The following is a 26,447-nucleotide window of genomic DNA, read 5'->3' on the forward strand; positions in this document are numbered from 1 at the left end:
GACCTTTTTCACCGCTAACATGAGGAAACAGTGCCATAAATTTCCCTGAGCATTGCTTTAGGTATATCACAAAATACAAGACCAACATGCAAAAGCCAATTGTATTTCTATATACCAACAATGAACAAGTATAAACCAAAATCAGAAAAACAATACCATTTACAGTACTCCACAAAAATAAATATTTAACAGAAAATGTACAGGATGTATGCTGAGACCACAAAATGCTGAAGACAGAAACCAAGGGTGTAAAGACAAGCTGTTCACAGACTGGAAGAATACTGTAAGTGTGCCAAGCTCCCCCCTAATTTGTCTATTATTCAATGAAATGCGAGTCAAAACTGAGAAGTTTTGTATATATAAGCTGATTCTAAAATGTACATGAAAAAGTAAAAGTAATACAAGGCAAAATCAACTCAGAAAAGGAAATACAAAGCTGGAAGAATTAGAGCACTGGATTAAGACTTACTACAAGTTCTGGTCCTTGTGGAGTCTTAGCAGGAGTCGCCCATGGGCCCATGCCAATGTGCTTCCCCAACAAAGATGTCAAGGAAACTCTGGAAAATGAATCTCTTCAATGAAATGTGCTACAATTAGACATCCGTCTATGTTCTCAAATACAAACAAAAGGCAGACACCGGTAGTTTAAAAAGTTAACTGGAGATGATCATAAATCCTCATGCACTGTGTCAATCATGGAATAGTTTAGGAAACACGGAAGGAAATCTTTGGATTTCTTAGACATGACCTCAAAAAGACACAACCCATAAAGTAACAAAACAGACCTCACCAAATTACAAACTGTGCTCTGTGAAGTGTTAGAAATGAAAAGACAAGCTGCAGTTTAGACTGGGGAATACCACAAAGCACATCGGACAAAGACCACATTCCTACATTTACATCGTAAACTCCACAGTGAAAAAAAAAACACTTCAAAATGAACAAAGGACTTGAACAGACTTGTTACCAATAAAAGATATCCAGGTGGTAAACAAGAATCTGATATGATATTCACCAACAGATATTCGCCATTAAGAAAATGCAAATTAAAACCATGATGAAATATCTCCGTACAGCCATTAGGGTGGCTAAGTAAGAAATACAGACAATCCAAATGCTGGCCAAGACTCGGCAAGATTACCTTTCTGTTTATTTTCTAAGCACTGAATAAATGTGCTGACAAGTGAGTCTGATCTTGCAGTTTTAGACAGTTCTGCCTTCCAGTGTACTCAACTGTTACTAGTGAGAATACATGGAATTAACTGCACTGTGTGCACCATATTTGAATGAACCGTAAATGAACTCTACATGGGAAGAATCTTCTAGACTTGGACTACTGTGTTCACTGTTTCCTCACTGTTTAAAGCACTATTGCATTTGTATTTAGTCTTTATTTGGACCTAAAGCAATTGGCAAAGGTTTCCATGGTCAGCTTCTCAGGCCACACAATTTAACTGTCCTTAAGAGTGGAGCTGGAGGTAATGGGAAAATACATGAGCTTACTATAGTATCTTCAAGACAACTGTGGTGTGACTGCCTGTCTGCCCAAACTCTATGGAAAGAGTATCAGGATCAGGGCCACCCCGCACTGAGCTAAGCACTTCCTTAATGGCTAGTGGTCTTGTGGTGAAATCCTTCTCTGCTTGCAAGCACAGATCCCAAGGTCATCTTGAAGAGCATTCTTCCTTCCTAATCAGATCCAGCACAAGGACTTTCTCAAGCATAGCAGAGCCTGGAGTGGTCAGGCTGAGAGACTAGAGCTAAATAGCAGAGCTATGTCACAGGCCAGGTCTTTCCCCGAATGGGCAGGCTCCTTTTACAACAGGAAGGATGTTCAACTGCCCTTTAATGACAAGCTGATATGCTTCCCAGGGGTTGTCTGGCATCAGAACCTCTGGGTGGAACACCATCTGGCCCCAGGTGATCCTGAGTTGCTGCTGCAGGCCAACATTCCATTGAAGGCCCTAGTCTTCACAATAGCCACAGCAGGCTTCAAGGTATATACTTTATTAAACTGCCTCACAACACTAGAAACTAAAAGTCAACTGAATTGTAACAATCTATTTACAGAGTACTGCCTACAGACCAGTCAGTGCTGAACCTGGTTCTTCCCCAGCCACCCATCAAGCCCATCCTCCACACAGGGCTGGGAGGCCCTGACAAGCAGAGGATGCTGACATCCATCTGAACAATGGCATGTCACAAAGAAGGGCACCAGCCCAACACAGAAACAGACAGACGCACACAGGACCAGTACTGCCAGGAGGGCTGAGGACCTGCCTCATGGCTTCTTCAGGCTATAGACCAGGCTGCTGGGGACCCTGGTGGCTTTCAGGGGTGGCGAGTTCCAAGCAGCAGAGCTAGTGCGTTTGTGGTAGCGGGGCTTGCTCTTCTTAAAGATGTCTTCCAAGTCCAGAGGGAGAATGGTTCCAAAGAGCTCTGGAAGGTTCGGGGGGTGGTAGTACTGGTGGACGATGGCCTGGCTGAGCTGGGAGCCTGAGGAAATCAGAGGCCTGGATCACTGCCTGGTGCTCTCTGGGAGCTTCCCTGATCCCTGTACTACGTACAGAGTCCATCCACCCTCTCCACACCTGCATGCCCTGCCCTACTCTGTCTGCTCCTCCGGAGGCCTCCTCCTCCTGCCCATCCCCTCCCAACACCAATTACGCTCTATCTCCACCTTCTAGCAGCCAAACCCACACAAAGCACACTGGGAGGAGGCTTAGGTGATAGCTTATTCTCCTCATTTTGTGGGCAGAGACTTGTCCAAGGCACATGGACATGCAGATGAATGGCACAGCTAAGTGTGAAGACAAGCCTGCCTCCAACTCTTAAGCCTTCTTGCCTGGCTACTCTCACCAACCTCACAGACCCTAAGAAAGAATGTGAAGGCTGAAGGAGCAGAGCTGTGGTAGTCACAGCCCTGCAAACCAGTGGAGGACCTTCAAGAATGAGGAGGGAACACACACTCAGGGCTTGCTCTGCACTGGGTACTGTTCCTGAATTACTTCACTCTCAATAATCATCTCAGTTGGGTCCTAATATTATGCCCTCTTCACAGATACAGAAACTAAGTAATCCAACATCAAGTACCATCAGGTGGCTTTGCTGGCCACACCGGCCCCTGCTTGAGTGGTTTAGGAAAGTAAACCACTCAAGTTCTAGTTACTACGGGGCTCATTTCAAACAAGGTCAGAGTCATGAAGTTGTCTTCTATCCAGTGCTGACCCACTGTGGGATTTAAGGACCCTTCTTCTGAGGTCAGCACCCTGTGCTAACCTTCAGTTCATCAGTCCTAAAAACCACCCTAGCAGATCCTCAAACCCAGGCCAGAGACAGCATTACACCCCTGTATAAATCTGAAACCTCCAGACTCAGGGCAAATACTGCTCTAGTACCAATGCCCCTTCTCATGACCTTTCCTAGCTCTTAGCATTCCACCCAAATCCTGCTACACCCTCAGTTCTATGCTCACCCATGGGTGCTTACATGGGTCCAAGTCTCAAGAGCCCTGCTGGGCCAGACTCTGAGGAGGGGACTCAGTCCACATCACAGAGCTACATTCAACAAGAGTAAAGGAACTCAATACCCTTCATCCTACATCCTCAGATGAGCCTTCAGGCCAGTACCCATCCTACCTCTAGGTGCATGCTCAAAGCCCAACACAGGCCTCTCAGATCAATGCCATAAGCCACTTGGCACTAGCACATCAGCCTATACATCTGCAGCAGCTAAGCCACCACTTCCACATCCCACAAAGGTGAGGAAGGAGGGCAGCCCAAGCACTGGGCTCTGCTCACCTCTGGCCCAGGAAGGGATGGGCTTCCGGGGATGAGCTTCATCATCCGTGGAATCATCACTGTTTAGGTCCATCCCATAGTTATCTGTGCTGATCTTGGGGTGGGATTTGGGTCCTTGTGGAGTCATTTGATATGAGGTGCAAACAGGAGACTGGAAGAAAGTCAACATGGCCGTTACTCCCTCCTCTGAATTACTGGAGGACACTGACACTCTGGTCATCTCCACCCACTTCTCAAGGAGAAGAAAACAGAAAAGCTTTAGGGGCACTTTTTCATTTAAATATGCCAGGCAATATAAACCACTTTGTATCATGCTAACTTTCTTCCACTTCAGCATGTCCCTCCCCTTGGAGATACTTCAAGACACACCATGACTTCAACTAGCCCTCTGGTCCTTTAACTAACTTCAACATCTTGACTTTGTGGCAGTGACAATGTGTTCTGTAACCAATTTAAAAACTCACTCATCAACAGGAACTTGTTAAATTCCAATGTGATTACCTGGGACATAGCCATCAAAAGAAAGAAATTTACATGTGTTAAGACAGATGTCTAGGGTAGGTATGGTAGTGTACTTGGAAGGCAGAGACAGCAGATCTTGGAGTTCCAGGCCAGCTAGAGCTATACCAAGGCCCTGTCTCAAAAAAAAAAAAAAAGTTGTTTTTTTTTTTCAAGTAACATTCTAATTTTATAATATCAAAAAACTATGCATTATGGAAAATAGCAAAAAGAGAAGTTAGGTATAGGCCTACATGCCTGTAATCCCTGGAACTGGGAGGTTAAGGATTAACATTTATAAAAATTTGTAAAAGGATTACAAATTTGAGGCCAGTCTGGGTTACAGAGCCAGACCCTGTCACCAAAAAGAAAAAGGGGAAAAAGCAGAAAGACTGGTAGTGACGTGTCCTCTCTTCAGGCTCTAACACAGCTTGAGCTTGTAAGCAAATGGAGAATGGGGGAGGGCCCCTCCCAACCCGGGCACAGGCCTCACCTGTACATCCACAGTCACGTTCAGGACCTTGCTGGCTGCTGCCACCTCCTTGGCTTTCTTCGCCTGCTCTTCCTGCAGTCGCAGCTCAGCCAGGCGCTGCTGCTCTTCCTGGAACCCAGCCAACAAGGTATGTGTGTCTCCCCTCTCCTCTTGCCACACTGTTACCCCATGTGACAAGGCCCAGGTTCTCCAGTTCTCTCACCTCACAGCTCAGAACAGACCCCACAGGAAGCCATGCTCCCAGCACCCTACCTTCTTCTTCTTTTCCTCCAGTTCCCTCTGAAGTCGCTCCTTCTGTAGCCGCAGGGCTTTCTCTCTCTCCTGCATCTCCCTGAGAACCACCAAGAATCTGTCAGAGCAGTAGTGGGGCCCTAGGCCTGTTGCCATCCGGGAAAGGGAAGCCAGGCTTGGTGGGCATGCCTTTAGAGAGTGGGACACCAGCTTAGAGCCAACAACAGCTAGACTCTCCAAAAGTAAGTTTCGGAGCCTGACTGTGGAGTCTAACAACACACAACCCCACTCTTCCATGCAAGTGAGGTCTCTAAGCCTCACCCTTCTCTTTTTCACAATGGGAAGAGTAACACCTTTCCTCCAGCCCTGTCACAACCACATGAAACAACAGAGCACTCAGCTCTGCCCACAGCGGGGAGGGGCTGCTGATGAGCTTGACCTCAACAAGTCATTTAGCCTCCCTCTCAAACCAGTTTCCTCTGTAAAGCTGATAGTTTCTATGCCTTAAGAGCTTCAAGTAAGGATTAAATAAGAAAACCTGCAGAGCATGTAGCTCAGAGCAACCTCAGAGCTACCAACCACAACGCCCCTTCACCCCTCAAAGTTAATACATCCCTCACCACCCATCCCATTCCAGACTCTTATCTCTGACTCTACCCATAAGACCAGGGATACTTAGGTGTCAATCTACATGTACCCTACACTGCCCTGAGATTCTAGCCCTCTAGCTGAAGTCCTCACTTCTCTACTAAGCCTGTACCCACCACAAAGATAGTTTCTCAGGAGCTGAGTAGGAGAAGAACAGTTGCTGGTCCTATAGGTCCGCACAATGTGGGCACAATCCTAATAAATGTCAGTGAGGGGAACACCTCACTGGGTTATCACCACCACCAAGGGAAGCACAGGAGTCCAGGCTAAAGATGCTCAATGTCCTATACTGCACTACAAGCATCCCTCCTGCCATGATGCCTGTGGCAGCCCTATGGAGAAGTACTAGTCTGTTCTAAGATTCCCCAACCCTACTGGATCCACTGAGAAAGACAACAAAGGAGTTAGCACATCTGGTGGAAGCAGAACCAAACATGGAGTGACCCTGGTTGTTACCCCTTGAATCTCTCCCAGCTAACATATACCCTATTTGGTGGTCCACCAGCTGTAGACATCTGGTTTGGATACCAAGGGAAAGCCCGCCAACCTTCACGTGAAGATGAGAGCTGCCGAGAAGTAACGGCCATGCTGCCTTTCACTCCCCACCCAGGACAGTAAATGGCCAGTGGGCGGCCTCACCTCTTGGCCTGAAGACATTCCTGCTCCCTCTTGCGTTCCTGCTCCCTTTGCCGCTCCTGCTCACGCTGCTCTGCCAGTCGCCTGGCCTCAGCTGCCTTGCGCCGCTCCTGCTCCTCCTCCTTCTTCCGCTGGAGCATCTCGTAATGCCGCTGCTCCTCTTCCTCCTGAGATGGCAATGCATTGAAGTGCAGGACACTCAAGCCAGGCTTGGGCCCACAGGGAGAAGCTAGCCAAGGGCTAAGGGGCTGCTCCTGCCCATAGCCCAGGCTCCTAAGGCACTGGTCACCATCATGACATCAGCTAGAACTGAGTCGCCAGACGCCTTGACAAGTGAAGTTTTGTAAATCACGGCCAGACTGAAAAGGCATCTGGCAACTACTGCAGCAGAACTAACAAGCAAGAGTGGAGCCTGGAGTTAGCTGTGTACACTGGGCAAGCCATCTGACCCAGTGGTCAGGGCCCCAGCTGCAAAACAGGACAAGAGCAGCACCCGCACCTCCTGAAGCTGCTGGGTTAACATGCATTAATACTTAAGAAGCATCTATCCCAGCACAAATAAACCATACTGGTTAGTCCTACAACTCCCAATGACGGACATTTGTTCCCTACAGTAGTAAGACTGCCAGTTCCCAGGGAGAGACAGGGCCCTACTCTTCCAAGTATAAGGCTCAAGGATGGATGGTAAGTGCAATCACCTGCAGGACATTCAGCATATACCAGGCATGGCATACTTCACATACATTAGTGAATTTTGCTCTCAACTACAACCGTATCAGCAAGATCGCTGCTACTTGAGCAACCTGCTAAGAAATAGCAGCTGTGCCATGAAGGCCGACACCAGATGCGCATATTTAATCCTCAAACTTTGGCATCTAGAAAAAGTCACCACCACCCAACCCTCAAGTCAGCGAGCAGATTCAGTAGTATCTGCTCTACGGAATGGGTGTGTCCAGCCAGTCCACTTCTTCCCTGTCCCACTTGTAACCGCACCTGTTGGAGCAACCTGAGCCTGCGCGCCTCCTCCTCCTGCTTCCGGCGTGCCTCGACCTCCTCCATCTTCTTGGCAGTTGCCTTCTTCTTGGCCTTCTCTGCCAGGCGCTCCTCCTTAGCCTACAGAATCCACTCACATGTGCTCTCTGGAGCAGCCCCTCACTCAGCATGCACAGTGGGACCCAGAGTTCTATGATAGGCACCCCCATTCCACTACAAACCCTGCTTGCTGCCTAGAGCCTAGGGAAAAGGCACAAAAAGCCATACCTGCCCAAGACTGCCCATTCACAAAGTGCTGCTGGGGAAATTTAGGCCAGGCTTCCAGCATTTAACTTGCCTCAGAAGAGACTCCAGAGCCCATGTGACAGAAAGCAGGGGTATACAGGCCACCCAGTCGATGGCTTGTGGAGGAGTCCAGTCCCACCCTTCAGGCTGCCAAGCCTAAAGTTCTTGGGTTCCAGCAGATACCACCCACCTACAGTCTCGATGCCCATCAGCCCAGGCTCACCTTCTCTGTCTTCTCATCAATCTGAGCAAACTTCTGCTCAATCTGCTTCTTCTTTTCCTCCTTCATCTGCTCCACCCGCTCACGGGCCTGCAGCACCTTGCGGAGGCGCTCTTCACGCTTCCTGCGGGCAAAGCAGAGTTAAGGAGAGCCTGCCTAGGCTGGGGCAAGCTGGGCTGGGAGCTGGGACACTTACAGCTTCACCTCCTCCAGCCGCCGCCGCTTGTCCTCCTCCACCTTCTGTCTGCGCAGCTGCTCAGCCTCCTCTTTCCGCCGCAGGTTCTCCAGGCGCTGGCGTTCCTTCTCCTGAAGAGGGCAGGGGGCACTGGCGTGTGAGTGAGGACACCCAACCCCACAGGCTGCCTGGCAGCGTGCATCAGTTCACAACCAGTGTGGCAGCAGATGCCTCTCAGAAAGAGATGTCCCAGTGTACCCTGTACCCACCCTAGGCAAGCACAGGCATTCAGGAGGACCTGAATGCCTCCCCAAACCCCAATTTGTAAGTAACACAAAAAGCAGCCTCAAATTAGATGTGTATTGATTATAATTAAATAAACAGCTTGAAAAAAAGACTAAAGACTAAGAATGCAAAGAGAAAGGAAGGCAACTTACAAAGTGTCTGCTAACGTTCTATTTGGGAGGGAAGGATGAAGGAACAGTCATTTATCACTACTATGACTTTCAATACATGCTAGGAATATGCACATGCACCACTCTTAAAAAAATAAAGTACCATGAAATGTTAACACAGTTGTACAGGCTAGTGAGCTAGATCAAGGATGGTATGTCTTTCCTTTTAGTTTCCAAATTTCTTATGGTATGCCTGTGTTAATAATGTTTACAACAACATTAACAGATAGCTAGCCGTACAGCAGATCAGTGCTGGTGTCACCTCGCAGGCAGACCCGCAAAGTCCCCGGGGACACAGTCACAGCCATACACAACAGCCAGGGTGGGAGGGGCTCCAAACGTTCCCTGGCCAAGGACCAGACCAGTGGTTTCCAGCACCCACAGGCCACCCCTTTCTGGCCTTCCTGGGTACCAAGCATGCAGGTGGTGCATGGTGCACAGACATACATACAGATAAAACACCCATACATGTAAAATAAAAAATATACAAACATATTTGTGTATGTGTGTAATCAAAGACATTTGCCAATTTTTTTTTTTTTTTTTTTTTTTTTGAGACAGGGTTTCTCTATGTAGCTTTGTGCCTTTCCTGGAACTCACTTTGGAGACCAGGCTGGCCTTGAACTCACAAAGATCCACCTGGCTCTGCCTCCCAAGTTGCTGGGATTAAAGGCGTGCACCACCACCGCCCAGCGCCAAATTTTTTTTTTTTTTGGTTTTTTCGAGACAGGGTTTCTCTGTGTAGCTTTGCGCCTTTCCTGGGACTCACTTGGTAGTCCAGGCTGGCCTCGAACTCACAGAGATCCACCTGGCTCTGCTTCCCGAGTGCTGGGATTAAAGGCGTGCACCACCACCGCCCAGCGCCAAAATATTTTTAAAAGCCAATTATGTACCTTTTGTGGTAGCATATGACTCAACACAATTCACAAGGCATCCCCCAAAAATATTCCTAGTGACTAAGAACAGGTGTGCGGCTGCTGAGATCAGAGAACAAAAAACTACCTTCCAAACATGTCCCATACCATGTGCTTGCATATGCATGTACACACACACACACACACACACACACACACACACACACACCATAATAATTTTAAAAGAAAATCCCACACTTTTTATATGTGTGTGCATCTTCAATTCTTTAAACAGATGCCAAGAAGCTAAGAAATAACTGGTCTAGACAGCAACCACCAGGTGCAAGGAACAGGACTGTGGGCTGTGCCCAGGTACCAGTTCTCCAAAGCTCTTGCTCACAGCAAGTGATCTAGCCTAGCTCAGCTCAGCTCTGAGGTGTCTGGGAAAAGAACAGCTTCTTTGGTCTTGTTTCCAGATGCCGATGACATCTGGACCCAGTCTCAGTTTAAAGCCACCAGTCCTACCCCATCACATACCCCCATCAGGGCTACTGGTCATGTCTATGATCCAGTAAATCTCAGTGGCTCTGTGGACCAGAGACATGTCTGTTCTTTTCTCTGACCCTCAGGCCCCAGTGCTGGGGATGAGGAAGTAGATGGCCGTGGGAAGCACTTAAATAGCTGTGGCCTGGATAAACACTGCAGGTCACACCCCACCTGGGTCCTCCCCGTAGCAGGTAAGTTACGGCAGAGGGAAAGCTCTACAGTGGGAGGATGCAGAGTCCCAGAACAGTTGGATCCCACCAGCTACCCTGATGACTCCAGTGCCCCCACATGCACATCTGCCTTCCTAACACTCCCACTTGCGATGTTAGTGCTTCCACAGAGACTGTCAGCTACACAGTGACATGGATATAGTTAAGAACTAGGTGCAGCTCTGTAAAGGGACAGGAAAAGGCCTTACTTACAACAAAGCTGCACTGTGGAGAGGAAACAGAAAACACCAAGAGTTAATGCTAAGGGATGTCCTAACGGGCAGGCCATGCACTTCTTGGGGCCTTTCACCACAACACACTGCCACCTCATCTCACCCACCCTCTCTCCCAACATGAAAGGTGTCTTCACCTGCTCCTCCAAGTCACTCCCACCACTGGTCTGTGGACTGATGGCCAGCATTAGGTCTGCTAAGCCAATCCTCCCACTTTCCAGCAAGCAGCTGAGCTTGAGTCACAGGATCCATAACGTCAGCACAGTACCACAGTACTGAGGCAACCCCTGACCAGAGGCTTTCACTGGCCTGTGATCAGTGCCAGGTCTCTGTATGCCCAGGCCCACACTACTTTCAGCAAACTAAGAGCCTTCAACCACACTGCCCCAGTTCCAGCAAAGCACAGCCAGGGGACAGGCTCCCTTACCTTAGGGTCCACACGGAGGGGAGTGTTGCGTTTAATGAAGGACTTCATGACACTGCTTCGGGAGGCCAAAGTAGGGGTCATGAGCATTTGGTTCTTCTGCACTGTGTGCAAGAAGGTCCGGAGGGGCCGTACCACCTGCAGACCAGGGCCAGGGTCAGCACAGAGCAGGTAGGGCAGACACCAAGCAAGGGAAAGAACCTGCATACCTTGTTGGCCGGACAGGGTGGGGAAGGGGTCTTGTTCTGGGGGGGTTGAAGCTCCTCATCCTCTGGCTGCTCCTCGTCTGGTTCACTCATTGCCTGCTTGTAGCTGCGTTTCCTCCTGCCCAGGACAGGACACATCATAAAGACGACCTGAGAATCCACCTCACAGTCCTACTACATCCCATAAAGATCTTCCTTTGCAAAAAAAAAAAAAAAAAAAAAAAAAAAAAAAAAAAAAAAAAAAAAAAAAAAAAAAAAAAAAATCTGGGCTCAAGCCACAGACAGAAAGCGAATGCAGAGCGGCCCTTTGCTGCCCACTCAGAAAAATGGAGATAGCCAGTGAAAGGTCACAGAGCCAGAAGGATGCAGAGGAACATGATCACCCATTCCCAAGCCAGCATCTACAGAATCAAGCTGTTTCCTCTGTATAGTCAGAGAATAGAGTTGGCACCAGCCAAGAAGCAGAATGCCTGGCCACATACCTACCCTCCCTACACAATGACCCCAGCTTGGTTTAAGGCCCTCTGGAAGCCTCAGAGTAGAACTACGTGTATACCCCTTCCCAGATGCAAACCTGACACTCTGCGGTGGTTCTCTGTGTCCATCTCTTTGGTCAAGCTGGGGTTCTGTGAAGAGAGCAATTTCAAAGAGGTTGTATAGATGATGCCAGTGGGGTATACATGCCAGTTTTAGGGAAGGAAGGGGTCCAGCAGCAACAGTTACAGCATGAGCAAGGCCCCCTCCTGGCAACCTCAGGGTGGCCAATGGCAGGAACACCAACCTTAGCAGTAATTAGCCTTGAGCCCAGGATACTGGCCCCCAAGTCAGGTCCCCCAGCCCTAATACTTGGCAACAAATGGCAGGACAGTATCACCGAAGCCTCAAACTACGTGCCACCCCCTCTACCCACAAAAATTATGTGCAGAAACCTTATGACAGTAGAGCTGTAAACTACTACTCTTCTAGCCTTCAGTTGGTACTACCATGACAGGAGAGGAAGGTTCCTTTATGGGGGCATCATACAGGGCACAGCACATCCTATTTCACACCAAGAGGAAGCACCCTTTACTCCCAAGGGTCTTTGAAGCAGTTCTGAGAGCTTTCAGGCTGGCACAACAACTGTCCTTGACCCTTTCATAAAGAGGACACTTTGCTCAAAACCTTACAGCTACCATTTCTTCACACTAGGGAAAGCATCCTCCACAGAGAAACAGGAGCCAGACTCCAGGAGTCTACTAGTAGCCTGGGAAGCCAGGCAAGGGCTCCTAACCAACTCCCAAAGTCCATAGTAATCCTGCCCTTTCTGAACTAGAAAAGTTAAAAACAAGCCAAGAGCAAGAGGCCAGGTAGACCTTCAGACCCCAGCCTGTAGTTCTTCATGAATCCCTTGCAGTGGGCCTCAAGACCCTGACATGGCACCTTCATACCTTCACCTCATTCAGACATTTCTCTCCTCTTCCTAATTATCCAGCAATAATTACTCACGTGACACTCAGCAGCAGCTCCAGCCAAAAGATCATGGCCTCTTCAGGTTTAATTTATCTTGGGCCTATCAGACCAGAAAATGAGGCTCTGTATTCCAAGAGTCAGGGCCAAGCCAACTCACCTTGCTGCTCTTCAATAGCTGTTGCCTGGCCAGTGGCCACAGGCTTCGAGGTAGGCGTATTAATCACAATCTCGGTGGCACTGTGACGCTTCGAAGTACAGCCACTGTTTTTGGAGACCTACAGGAAGAACCAAGGCTTGAAGAAGCCCACGTGGATCCTGAGGCTCAGGATAGCCGTGGCACATAGCTTTAGACTTGGAGCGTTCAAGACTTATCTGTCTCTGGCCTGTGGCCTTACCTCTGGCTCCTCCGCTGCCACCTCCGGCTCCTCCGCTGCTTCCTCAGGCTCAACCTCCTCAGTGGGCTCCTGCTCCAGGCTGAAAGCAAAGCAAGACACTGTGAGAACTCTAAGACTAAGCTTTTGCTAACTCTTCAAGGTAGAGCCAATATTAAGTGACCAGACCTGAACCACAAACCAACAGTCTAGCCTAGATAGGAAGACTGCAGCCATCATCAGTGGCTTCCTGAGTAGAGAGTGATGTCAGTTTCTGAATCTTGTTTGATATCCTGTCGAGATCTCATTTGGGATGGGAACCTATTCTGGTTTGGATCTTCACTGTCCTCAAAGACCTATGTATTAGAGGCTCTGTTCCCAGTATAGAAGTACTAAAATGCAGTAGAAACTTGGACAGGTGGGACCGAGCTGGAGGGCTTCAGCTTATTACGGGTATGTAGTCGGAGTTTTCTCAGTCCCGCTCAGACCTGCAGCCACTCAGACCCAAATAAACACACAGTCACTTACATTATTTAAACTGTTTGGCCTAATGGCTCAGGCTTCTTGCTCTCTAGTTCTTATATCTTAAATTAACCCATTTCTATTGATTTATAAGTTGCCACATGGCTTGTGGCTTACTGGTACTTTACATCTTGTTTTTCATGGTGGCAGCGGCTGGCAGCATCTCCTGACTCAGCTTTCCACCTCCCAGAATTCTCCTCTCCTTACCTGCCTACAGTATACTTCCTGCCTGGCTACTGGCCAATCAGTGTTTCATTTATCAATCAGAGCAACACATTCACAGCATCCCCAGCACGGGTATGCCTATGAAGATGAGTATGGGATCACAGCCCTTTGCTCCCTTTCTCCTTTCAAGTCCCAGCCATGAGGTAAATAGCTTTGTTCTACCACACTCCTGTCATGATGTACTGCTCCCCAAAGCAACAGAGCTGACTGACTGGTCATGGGTGGAAGGCTCTACAATTGTGAGATAAGATGAACTATTTTCCTTTGCAAGGTGAGTATCTTAGGCATTGTTCCAGCGATGCAGAGCAAACAAATACTTTACCCAGGTCTGTCTCAATCTAGGGGGACCAGAAAAGTCCCATCTTTTTTGAGGCCTACTCACTATTCATCCAGGGGCCAGCTAAGCCAAAGGTATGCCCAGACCCCATTTCCTCATCCCAAGCACTGAACCTCTGCCCCAAAGTAAGGAAGGGCTAGCTCAGGATAGCAGAGCATGACCTCTGAGAAGTCAGAGTGTCCTGGCCCCAAGTAATGCTAGGTCTAATCCAGCGCAGGAAGCACCCCGTGCCCTAGACTACAACACTCTATCACAACCTCATTTAAATGGTTGTTATGCCTCATTGACAGCCATGGAACTCATGAGCCAGAGCTGACAAGTAATACTGATGGAATGTCGCCTGGAGACCATGTTACTTGCTGCCTGGTTACACAGGGACCAGGCTAAGGGAGCCTGACTGTCGGCAGTGCCATGGAGAACATCCAGGATGAGGAGGGAAGGCTTCCACCTGGTGGTCACCTCAATCCCCCAACTCCCAATGTGCCCTGACCACCCCTGTGGGAGGCACTGGCATGGAACTTACCCAACTTTCTGAGGCACTTCAACATTCAGGAGCCTCTCCAGGTAACTGTGACCTGAAGGAGAAATGGAAAAAAAATAAAAGATGCCATCGGAAACCAGTCAAGAACCAGGCCAAGAAGTCCAGGAAGTTCTGACAAGGACATGATCACTGCTCCTTTCATAGACACACGCACAGGCCTGACTGTGCCCCGGGTCTCACCCTCATTCATCCTCACACAACCTCAATGCAGCTATTAGCTTTATGTTGCTTGCCTAGCAGGCACACCTCCACCTCTTTACTAGGCTAGGAGCATCGTGGAAAGAGGGATGTCTGCCACAACACTGGGCTCCAACATAAGCAGCTTATTCACTCAACAAATACTCATCAAGTGCTTACTATGTATTGGGTTTTGAGCCAGGGGCTGGAGGCTCAACGCAATGGTAGTGAAAACCAACAAGGCCACTGTCTGGTCTTCCTATCAGCATCAGATGATCTTATACAGTGAATTAGGGTACGTGCAACAACCAAGTCAAGGATGCTGAAGCCTAGATGAGGAGACCTGAACTGAAGACCAAAGGGGAGGAGGAGGGAGAGGAAGACAGTGGTTTTCAAAGTGTATTCTCCAACTTCTAGAAATACTGGAGACCCTTTTGGGTGATCTACAGGTCTTAACTATTTTCACTGCTGTACTAAAGTGTGACTTTTCCTTCTTACTATATTAACATTAGTCCAAACAGCACCAAAGCAACAGAGTCAAGAAGAAAATGCTGAAGTTTAGCACCCATCAAGGTTTCAGCACCGAACTCTATCATCCTATCATACACAGTAAAGCAATGCCCAGTTTCAATAAGGAATGTCCTTGGAGAAGTATTAATTACAGGCATGATGGTTCATATCTTTAATCCCAACACTCAGGATGCTGGGACAGAAGGATTGCCACAAGTTCAAAGTCAGCCTGAGCTTTATAGTAAATTCTAGACCTATCTAGACTACAGAGTGAGATGGTGTCAGTGATCTAGGAAGAAGGAAAAACACTTGCCAAGACCACAAATTGAAAAAAGGGCTTTGGGGGGCTTAGAAAAAGGCCAGCTCCTGGGTCAGGAAAGACAGACCAGAGCTAGGGAGACAAGGAACCTAGGTGGTGCCCCGGCCTAAGAAAAACAGGGAAGACAACAAGAAAAACTGGAACAACAAACTGGCAGGGCTCAGGGAGAACTCAGCAGTAACAAGAAGCAGGAATTTTCCCTTCTGGGCTATGGGATCCAGGCTGGGGGCCAGGAGGGAGCAGCAACAATATGACACTGGCAGCTAGAGATGCTACCTTGAGGGGTCTATGGCCAGAAGATCTGCTCTCTGTTGTAGGAATTTAAGTCACTGATTGGGGGGCACACATTAGAATGGACAGCTGTTTTCTAGAAGCACCTTGACCTTGAAGAATCCTTGTGGAAAACAGTGATTGTTTTCCGTGATTTGTAGAACTGTTTTGCTGAAGGGGCCATTGCAGCCATCCCACGACTTTGGTCACCTGAGGCTCTCGTGTTATTGTGTATTGCAAACGATATATAATAACGGATTAGAGTCATGGGGGCACGTGATGCTCTCCTTCAGTAAAACATGTAAATTAGAGACCTTGGGATGAGGAAATACTTTGTGTAATAATCAATAAATACGCCTTTGTACGGTTGTTCAGGAGTTCAGTCCGTTAGAGAGGCTGGACCTTCCTGCTGCCACATATGCTTTAAAATTTCATCTTGGAGTGCCGCCTTTCTTCAACTGACTCATGCTCCACAGTGCACCCTGACCCCCCTCCTCTGACCCTGCCTCTCTCCTGACTCCAAGCTCCTTAACTGCGGGAGGAGAGAGGTAAAAAGGCCAGAAGATCAGAAGACACCCAAGTGAACACATAACTATTCCACAGTACAAAGACTTTTTGGAATGTTAAGCACCCCCTGCATGTCAGAACAGGCCCAGTGTCAAAGAAGTGGCCTGGCCTACGGACTGAGGAGGAGCTACCCTCCAGTTAAAAAAAAAAAAAAAAAAAAAAAACTAGCCATGAAGCCTGAATGACAAACCTGACCTATACAGCTGGATTTTCTAGAAACCCCACAGCAGTGACCCTTGTCCCTGTCTGCCTACTAATACCGGAAAGCTTCCTCCTGGGGAATGCACAGCAGACCAGGAGGACAAGAGGCTTCAGGTCCTCTGTGCACCACCACTAGATTCCAGAGGCTCCCAAACCACCCTTTCCTGCCAGTCTCCTGTTCTGACCTCATTCCTTCCCACTCCCCTACTGCAGGTGTGTCAAAAGCTGCCTTAGGGAGAACCCAAACGACACGACACCTGAGTTACCCACCCAGGTCCACCTTAGAGCCTGACATCAGAAAAGCACCAGGACACCTCTGCCTTGCCCTTTCTCATCCCTTGAGTTTCAGTAACACAGTCCAGGGTTAACTTGGCTAAATGAGTTACTGACCATGTACCATATCCAAGCACTAAGATTAGTTCTCCAACTACATTCAAGGCAAATGTCATTATCATTTCAGACAGGAAACTGAGTTTAAGAGAAGAGGTGATGCCACATTCTAGTCCCTGCCTCTTCCCCACCATCCCTCTATCTCAAGAAGGAAGATGACTGTTGGGCTGGGAATAGTCAGGCTTGCTCACAAACAACCCAGAAGCCTATCCATGAGCAGGGAAGGCTGTAGGGAAGAGCAATAGGCAATGCTTATTGAACCTCTGAGTTCAAGGCCAGCCTGGTCTACAGTGCAAGTTCCAGGACTGCCAGGGCTACAGAGAAACCCTGTCTCAAAAAAGAGAGGGAGGTGTCTGTGAGATTCTCCCCAGTTCCTCCTACCCTTCCCATAGCTCCAGGCTCATCTAGCCCTGTAGACCCCACCCCAGGACCAATTTCAGGCCTGAAGAAATCTAAGTACCACCTGTGACACCCACCCCACCCCAGGCCTCCTGAATCCAAAATGGACAGTGTGCCAAATCTTATGCTGTACACGGCCCAGATTGTCTCTCCAGGCTGCGGAGCCTAGAGCTGGGCCAGAGAGAACCTTCCAAGGTGTGATGTCTTCACCTGCCTGACAAACCCCAGCTCCCTCAGCACCTGCTTTCCTGGATGAAATGCAAGAGGGCTCAAGTCCCAGTTTCTGGACTCTACAGCTTGTCTACCTCAGTTTCCTCTTCTATTAAAAGGTATAAACCCTGAGGAGCCAAAACCACTGCTGCAGACAGATTTTCTTCCACCAATCTTACAAAAGCCAGGTAGACTTATGTTCCATTTACTGTAAAACTTGGCCTGTCCTCTAATCTGGGTCTTGCAGGAGGCTGATCTAGCAGCCTCCTCTATTTTTAAAGGGTGCCTAAGAACCTCCAGCCACCGGATATTTGCTTTAGTGGCAAGAAGCACCAGGCAGCCCATCACTTACTACTTGATGTCTCCAAATCTTTGTGCAAGCTGTTTCCTTGGCCAAGATAGCTAGTGCTACATTTTCTCCACCTGGGCAGAACACAACTATCCTTTAAAATCTTACCACAAGTCCCCACCCACGCAGACAAGCCAACCCTGCCTACTTTCCTCTATGGCTCATAAGATCTATCCTCACCAGAGCAATGGCCCTCTCTCTGGGCTTAGATCTGATCATAATGAAAGCAGTCACCTCGCACCAGCCCACATGCTCTATGTGGCACATCTCCACAGCAGTTTCACCATTTGGAGTTACATACAGGAACAGTGAATTTAAGTCCATCACTCCAAAACAGCAAAAAGGGATATACTGACTCTGGGGAAAGGGACCATGGGAATACTGGAGCTAACATTCTAGGCCTATTATCTATGAACGAAGTTGAACTAAATCTGTCACCCAGTAGTGGCAGTCACTAGCTATATGTGGCCATTTAAATCTACATTGAAGAAAGTGCAATGACAATTAAAGGTCAGGGCCAGTGAGATGACTCAGAAGTAAAGGCACCCGTTGCTGAGCCTGTCAACCTGAGTTCAATCATCAGAACCAACACAGCGGAAGGAGAGAACTGATTCCTACAAGTTGTCCTCACTTACACTTACACACACACACACACACACACACACACACACACACACACACACGGCAAGGTGTGTGCATGTGGACACACATACTATTAAAGAGAAAAACAAACAAACAAACAAACAAACCTTAAAATCAGCTCACTGGTGGTACATACAATCCTAACCGTGGGGGCAGAGGCAGGAGGACTTTGAGTCCAAAGCCAGCCTGAGCTACATAGCAAGAGCCTATCTCAAAAAAACAAGGGCTAGAGGACATTGCCCAGTAGTAGAGAACTTGCCTCGCTCAGGGGCATAAAATCAGCTTCTCCATCAGACTAGACACATTTTCAACAGCCAGGCATGGCTAGATAGACTCCATGCAGAGTTCACATGAGAAGCACATCACTGAAGGGTCAATGGAAAGTTCTCTCAGAAACAGCCCCACCGAGCCACCCACTGCCCCATCACCCACACTGGCCCCACACTCACAGATGATGCGAGCAGAGGCCTCCGGCTCCTTGTCAGCCTTCCTAGCAAGTCTTCTGCTTGACCTACGATTAGCATTTTCTTGTTTGGCCACCAAACAGTACTTTGTGGCTAGTGGCACTTGGGAATCCTGGGAAATCAGGCTTCGTCGCACTGACCGAACATTCCCAAGAGGGCTCTTGGCTGTGGTGGGCAAGATGTTATTTGGTAGGAGAGGAGAAAGCACCCTCTCCTGCCATGGAGAGTCTGGAGAGCCAGGAGAGTCCTGCAGGCCCCGGGAGGCCTGAGCAATCTTGAGCTTGGAAACAGAACGTCCTGCCCCAACCCCTCTGTTCTTGGGGCTCTGGGGGGTAGCCTTGAGGGAGCTCACGGCGACAGATTCCAGCTTCCCAGCCTCTGACTCCTTGGGTGTTGATTCCTCCTCCGATGTCAGGATGCCTTGGGAAGCTGGCGGTGTGGCTGGAGCTGGGACTGAAGATGGAGGAAGGCCACCTTTGAGCTGGACGAGGTGCAGGTCTGCACTCAGTTGCTCTCTGGCGCTTACCTCCACCACAGCTTTCTTGACCACTGTGGGAGACTCAGCAGTGGGAGAGGAAGCAGCTGATGCCACAGAGGCCGCCACCGCTGCAGCTGCAGCCCGAGTTATCCGACGCAACACAGGGGAGCCATTCTCCCCAACAATAGTAGCCGGCTTCTCCACCTTGTCCTTGCTGCGGAGGCAGCGGGTGCCCAACTGGCTGCTCCGAGACTTCCTGCGGGATAACCTGTTGTGGCAGAACAGAAGCTGAGACAGCCTAATAGGGCAGGGGCACCCCAAAAATAAAATTAGAGTACGTCCATCTCCCTAGTAGCCACCAGCTTCAATGAAGTATGAGCAAAGGGTCTGGAGGCAAAACCTGGAGGTTCTAATGTAGACTCTATCATCTCTAGCCATGAGACCCCAGTTCTTCCTCTCTGAGCCTCAGTCTCCCCAACTGTAAATTGATGACAGTGAGTTCCATTACTCATAGAACTGCCGGGAAGATTAAAGTCAAAGGAACTTCTGTGATCACACTGTGCTAAGCACCTTCTGCAAACTCCACTCACACTCTCGATTCGCAAGCCTGAGGTGACGGCCCTAGGAGGCAGGCACCATTATTCCACTTTGGAAGATAAGAAAACAGAGAGATGGAGATTCATTCCAAGGACATACAGCAGCTGAGGCATGAAACTGATTGGCATACATACCAGGCTGCCTGATTAGAATGACCAGCATCTTTACCTGAGTACTGCAGTCACCACCAGTCCTGCAGGGAGTTGTAACAACCCCGACAACAGAGGAGCTGGGTGGGAACCAACAACCTGGGCCACAACTCTGGTGCCTCTCCCCTCCTCCAAACCTCAACTCAAACTCCATCTCCACCTTTGCCACCAATGTACAGAAGTTCACACCTGGACTCTGAACTGGATTAACACTTCATTTTACCCATGCCATCTCAACTGGGAGGGTCGGCGTGGGGTACTAACTACCACTGCCTTTCAGCTGTTGTTCCTATCAGCACATCCAGGAGCCAACTTCCCCAAGTCTCCAGAGACCACCTCTAGTGCAGCCTCCCCAGCCTTCCCTACCTTTTCCTCATGGGATCTCTGTTTTCATCCTGAATGTTAGACACCCGTCTCTTCTTCCGACGGTTCTTCTGAGAGGGAGTTTTGGGCATCAGCTCCGGCTCGTTGCTGAATTCTCTGTTAAGGACAAGGAGGGTGAACTTGAGGCTTCCTGGAACTGCTGAGCGGCCCCCTCTCTCACTAGATGACATTCTACCCCATTCTTGGCAATGACAAGTCAAGCTAGAGAGACCATCACCAGGAAAGCTCTCCAAAGCTATGTGAAGACACCAGCTGGACACTCAGAGCTTCCTCCTGGACATATGGCAGGGCAGCAAGTTCCAAGACAAGTTATCCCAGGCCACACACTCAAAGACACGGCTAACTACAGTGAGCCAGGAGAAGGGCTCAATTGCCTCTTCCCCTGCCCGCGGCACTAGGATGGCCCCAGCACATGAGGCACTTAGGAAGGAACCCTGACAGGCTATTTGTCTGACCTATCAGGAGGACACCAAGCTCCCTCACCACCACCACCCCAGCATGCCCCGTCTTTACCTGACAAACATGCGCTCAGCCTCCTCCTCAATCTCCTTGAGCCACATCAAGTCCTTATTGTCCATGTTGCAGACAAAATCCAGGAGTTTCTGGTCACATAGATCCAACAGGTGAATGGGCCCTGGGGCTGTGGTCCCCATGGTGGCACTGTCTGGTGAAGGTAGGGACAAAAAGCATAAGGATTCAAGGTTAGGAACCAGGACCTTTTCCAGGGAAAGTCTACCAGACCCAAAAATCAAACAGAATACTCTGTGCCTAAACCCGTGCATCTCCCAATACAGAGCCTCTTGCCATTGCAAAATTCCAAACGCCAACCCAATGGCCTCATCTCATGAAAAGAAGTGAAGTTACATTAACCCCACTCTCTTGACAACACAACACAACACAACACAACACAACACAGAGCATGACTGTCTCTATAGGCCCACGCTTTAATTCTGATATAAACTTTACAAATGGTCTTTTGCATCAAGGGGAAACACCCATCCCCACCCCCATACTCTCTCTCTTTACCCAAATACAGAACTGTTTACTTTCTTGTGGGCTTTCCTCCCACTTCTCATGGATGGGGACTAAGACATGGCCATCCTGTGTTGACCCCAGATACCAGACCATCAAGACATCAAATCCAGGGCTAGCAGGACAACTCAGCAGATTAAGGCACTTATCACCATGCCTGATGACCTGAGTTCAATCCCTGGGACCCACATGGTAGGAGAGAAATAACTCCTACAAGATGCCCTCTGGCCTCTACATAAGCTATGCCACATCTGTACGGTTGTGTAAGTGTCCTCCCAGACTGAACCACTCCATCTGCAAGGAAGCTCCTTAAAAAGGAAGGTCAACGGTCAGTGGCCATGTCAGAGGAGAGCAGGTGGCAATTGAAGTCCAAGGTGTCAGCCCACCAGGAAGAAACTCTCTGATGGGTGAATCTTGGTCAGGCAAGGCCCCGAGACCATGGATCCTGGCATGTCTTTTGCTTCTGCTGTGTCTTTACAGGTTTGCTGCTGCCATCTTTCTCTGGTATCTGGCATAGTGAGATTGGGTGTGGGGAGATCCCCAGTGCCTATAATGTAGTGTGTTTATCTCATGGAAATATCCTGTTATACTGGGTATTTTTACCTGTAGATTATTATGAAGATGGTTTACTCCTAAGCTGTACTGTCTAATTGATAATAATGTTAGTTTATACAGAGTTTTGATGAATGAAAACAACTGAGTCCCAGTAGTCCAGCTAGCTTAAATTCTTATAACCTTAATGTTGGGAGATGTGTTCACAGGTTTTGGAGTGCAACACAGCTGAAACAAAACTTTGAAAATAACTGAAACTAAGATGTTTTGTCAAATAGCTTTGAAATGAAAAACCCAAGAAGATAATCTAAAGTTTAGAAAGGCACATAGTTGAATGCGGAACTCTTTAAGGTCAGGGAACAAGAACAAAGCAGCCCAATTATTACTAGCTGATGTGCCTTTCTTGCTAGGATTGGTTGATGACCAAAGGTGTTTAATTCCTTGTACCCATTTTTGCCCTCAATCTCCTGATATAAAAAACTATTAATGAGTGGGTATGTACCCTAAAGATTTAAAGTAGAGCTGACTGATTCTTTTTCATATATAAAAGTTTAGGTTTGTGATTCCTTTAAGATTCCTTATAAGATTACCTTTCAAAATAAGTAATAAATTAATTTGCCCTCTCTTTGTAACTGCAAAATGCAGCCTGCCAGTGAAAGACCTGACTAAGAATATCTTGCTTGCCCACATTGTTAATCTATAACAAGTTTCTTGGGTATGAATGCACATGGGTTCTTGGAATAATCTGTTTTTCACCTGTAATACATAAAATGTTTAATCATGTAAGGGATATGGAAAACATGCTGTTTTTACTGTTTGTTGTGTATTCATTGTAATCATTAACTTGAAAAACAGAATGTAACCACATTGTAGTTTTTATATTGCCTGAAAGATTTTGCTAGGTATATAAGCTGTAAGGGAAAGAACAGAGAGAGTTAGAGAGAGTTAAAATGGGCTAGAAGGAAAAAACATCAAGAATGAGAGTTAGAAGGAATTAGAAGGGAAACATCAAGAATAAGAGAAGGAAATCACCAGGAAAATGAAGAATAGAGAATGCAAAGAAGAATAAAGAAAAGGTCTGAGGGAAACCATCGAGAGTGTGTGAGTGTCTTTTTTCCCTCACCCCCTCAGATAGAAAAGTCTAGTACGTGCAGCTGTGGACTTCCCTTTGAGCCCTGAGCTATCTGGAGGCTGGTTCCCCCAAAGCAACGATAGTCAACAACTCAAAATAGCTCCAGGAAGTGCCTGGAACTAACCAAATTCACTAGGCCTCTCCTTTCCAGACTAAACAATAAAAGCTGAGAGTTCCTCTCAGATAAGCAGAGCTGAGCTGCAAGAAGCAGAAACCAGCCAAGCTTCCTGGATGAGGTTTAGACTGACTGAGTCACTTGGAAAGGACACTCTAACCTGTTGAGCTGGCTTCAGACTGTGCAGTGTACTGCAGGTTCCCAGTTTTTGAGAGCTGCCACCCATGCTGGGGTGGGCCTTGGTGATAAGGCTATCTTTGAGTCAGTTCTGCTCCTGTAAATAACCCCAATAAAACTCACTGGTTCACCAAGTTAGACTTTGGTGGTATCCGTCTTTGGTGGTCTGCTGTGGGTTCCCTACCTAGGCTAGATCCTGAGGTGTGGCATGTCCCCAGGTAAAGTTTTGTCACACAACATGCACACATAACAGACACACAAACAAGTAAATAGAGAGTGGAGCTGAGAATGGTGGTGAATGCTAAGACATGAGGGTCCACAGACATGCTCTCCAAAGAAACCCCACAAGCCCCTCCCACTAGTGAAAATGCCCTATAAAGAAATGAGAGTGGGGTGAGTGAATAAGCAAAGTGCTGTTTTCAGGAAAACCTGTCTATACATACCAGGCTAGATTTCTGATCTCCCTGATCCTTCTGGAACTTAATGCACAATATGCTGCAGCCTGAGTTTTCCTTTAAAGATCTTCGGTTTGATTTGTGGGCTACACTACCCCTTTGTTCTTCAAACACGTTCTTCCTTCTAGGAACTCTATCTCCTGTTTTGTATAGCTTTTTCACTTAGCTCCTAGATCCTCAGGGAGGGCCAGACCTCCAACCCAAGCCAAGATCACACGCACAGACTCTAGTTATGTGCACAGCAAAAGAGTGAGTGATTGTGTGTGCCTACTGCTCTCTACCTACTAAGCATTGCTCTCCAAGGGCAAGCTGTTAGTCCTGCTCATCAACAAGAAAGTGTGTAGCCCTCCAGATATCTGGCACTTGTGGAATGATTTAATCCATCCATCAACTAATCCTGAAGCTTCCCTTACCATCACCATCACACACAGGGACACTCAGTGAGTAACTCACTAGGCACAGGTTAGGACAGGCCAATACACACCCAAAGCCCCTAAGCTAACTGCCAAGGGCAGTACTAACTAGGGCAAAAACAAAAAGCATTAACTGTGCAGCCAGTTAGTTAATCATGAGTATGGCCTTTCCATTCATTGCCACCCCTGAGTCTCCCCATCCCTCTGCACTAGCCCTGGAAAAGTCCAAGACTTCAGTTCAAGGTCAGCAAAGAGAGAGCTGTTCAAGGACACCAAAGATTTTCGGAGGAGCTACAGAAAGCAACAAGTGGGTAACTTTACGAAGCATTTGTTCAAACTGCCAACTTGAGTGACAGCTTCTCTCACCAAGTCCAAAAACACACTTCTTCCATGGAGAAATGTGCTTTCTAGCAAGCCCTCGCTGAAAGTTAGAAGAGGTGGCCACGAGAAAGGAGAAGTGTAACAAGAATCAGACTCCTGGGAAACTTCACCTTCCTTCAGCCCATGAAAGAACCAGAGCACCCAAATCCCACCAAGGGAGAAGGGAGGTCCACTTGCTTTCCATAAATACTTCTTCCGTGTCATTCATCAGACTAGCACCTCCACTACATTCTCTTCTAAGGGTGCAGGAAGTGAACGAAGCACCTCTCTCCACACACCTCGATCACTATAGTTGCTCTCTCATTCAGAGTCCTACTTCGGGACAGGGACCCTCTCATTTCCTTCTTGCCACATATTCCAGGATACCCATGCACAAATAAAGTGACAAGAAGTCTAAGTCAAAGTCACCCAGTAAATCGGGAGGCGGAGCCTGGATTTAAACAGCTCTTGACCACTAGCTACAGGCCTCCAGGACGCTACCTACTGGCTTAGAACGGCACAGTCCTGACCCTGGGCCGCAGGAGGCTGGATGGAACTGCGCTGCTGACAAGAGACGACGCTTGTGGGGATGACAAAATAAATAAGAGGCAGGATCGGCCTCCGGACCTGGGACAGTTTAAAATGCTGCTCAGCTGGGGTGTGAGAAGCTGAGCAGCCGTTACGGTATGGAGACTCGGATCCCGGTCCACAGAGCAGCCTAGGCTGCGCAGTAGGTGTTAGGCCCCGCGTGGGGGAGGGGACAGGTCACTCTCAGATCCCAGGGACCAGATGCACGGGAGTGGAGGTCACCTCCAAGCCCAGCACCATTTGACCCCACATCCACAGGAAACAAGGACCAGGGTGAGGAGCCTGGGCAGAGAAGCGGACAAGACCAGATGCCGAACACCACGACCCCGCCACGCCGGCCGCTTGCACTCACTCACCCTGCGGCGCCGCGTCTGCCCCGAACACTCCCGATTCCAGACCACAGCCTCGGCAGATAAGGCTCCCCACAAAGCCCGACCCTCTGGACTCCGGGTCTTCAGGGCTCGCCGCAGCCAGACGACCAACGGGGCGGTGAGCGCGGGCGAATTTTCAAAACTGTGGCTAGCCAATTCCCCCCAAGTTTGTCTGGGCGGTTACAAAACTCCGAACCAATCGTGTAACAGGTTACACAAGTCCGGTTATCTGTTGGCTGTCAGTGCTGTCAATCTGTAGGACTAAGAGGCGGGAGAAAGAACGTAGACGTTTTTAACACGCCCCAACTTCCGGAAGCCGCGGCTCTCAAAGAAATGAGGAAGTGGTTGCTTGGTCTGAGAAGCGAGTGAAGCTCGGAACCACAAGTCCCAGCGTGCATTGCGAAGACGGGCTTGGTTATGGCCGGACGCCGATTTATGTTCGGGCCAGCCACTTCGCTGTTCTCAAATCCAGAATTCTGCTTTCGGAATCACAGCTTTGTGACCTCTGCTATTTTGGGGAAGTAAAAAGAAAAATAAAAAGAAACGCACTGCAAATCTCACAGAGTGTTTCCTTAGGGCAGCGATTGTCACCCGGAAGTATTTGCTAAATACACTCCAGGTTGGACAGCCACGCCCAACAGAATTCTCTAGCCACATACATCAGTGAAGTATGCGTTGAGGGTTGTCACCACCAGTGAAAGAAAACACTTAAGCCTCCAAGATACTTACACCTCCACTTTCTTTATAGAATCATTCTCACTAGCCAAAAGGTGGTAGAACTATGAAGGTCCATGA

The 26,447-nt window shown here is 48.4% G+C and overlaps 1 protein-coding gene across 3 annotated transcripts; it reads right to left on the bottom strand.

The window, feature by feature from the left end:
- Positions 1-82: 82 nt before the first annotated feature.
- On the bottom strand, positions 83-25,720 carry LOC114685690 (inner centromere protein). Of its 3 annotated transcripts, none has more exons than XM_037204577.1 (19): positions 25,638-25,720; positions 20,971-21,117; positions 20,440-20,553; positions 18,835-19,595; positions 14,334-14,385; positions 12,751-12,829; positions 12,513-12,630; positions 11,481-11,532; positions 10,910-11,024; positions 10,704-10,838; positions 10,257-10,268; positions 8,001-8,110; positions 7,808-7,928; positions 7,300-7,419; positions 6,310-6,473; positions 5,044-5,122; positions 4,792-4,899; positions 3,801-3,951; positions 83-2,496 (listed from the first exon to the last, which is right to left on the bottom strand). In XM_037204577.1, exons 2-19 carry the CDS (start codon positions 21,108-21,110, stop codon positions 2,282-2,284), a joined length of 2,646 nt encoding a protein of 881 aa, XP_037060472.1. In that variant the 5' UTR covers positions 21,111-21,117; positions 25,638-25,720; the 3' UTR covers positions 83-2,281. The 3 variants fall into 3 exon arrangements, with proteins under 3 accessions (XP_037060472.1, XP_028716168.1, XP_028716169.1); XM_028860335.2 differs by having other exon boundaries at positions 20,971-21,121; XM_028860336.2 differs by lacking the exon at positions 10,257-10,268 and having other exon boundaries at positions 20,971-21,121.
- Between the last annotated feature and the right edge of the window lie 727 nt (positions 25,721-26,447).

This window comes from Peromyscus leucopus, chromosome 1 (assembly GCF_004664715.2).
Source record: "Peromyscus leucopus breed LL Stock chromosome 1, UCI_PerLeu_2.1, whole genome shotgun sequence".
Lineage (NCBI taxonomy): Eukaryota > Metazoa > Chordata > Mammalia > Rodentia > Cricetidae > Peromyscus > Peromyscus leucopus.

Bases quoted from the DNA above. Each gene is read 5' to 3' on its own strand.
- LOC114685690 (XM_037204577.1), bottom strand. From the start codon at position 21,110: ATGGGGACCACAGCCCCAGGGCCCATTCACCTGTTGGATCTATGTGAC. The intron at 11,025-11,480 runs GTTTGCATCTGG...TGTCCTGGGCAG, and splicing joins GAACCACCGCAGAGTGTCAG to GAGGAAACGCAGCTACAAGC. The intron at 6,474-7,299 runs GTGCGGTTACAA...TTGCCATCTCAG, and splicing joins GGCTCAGGTTGCTCCAACAG to GAGGAAGAGGAGCAGCGGCA.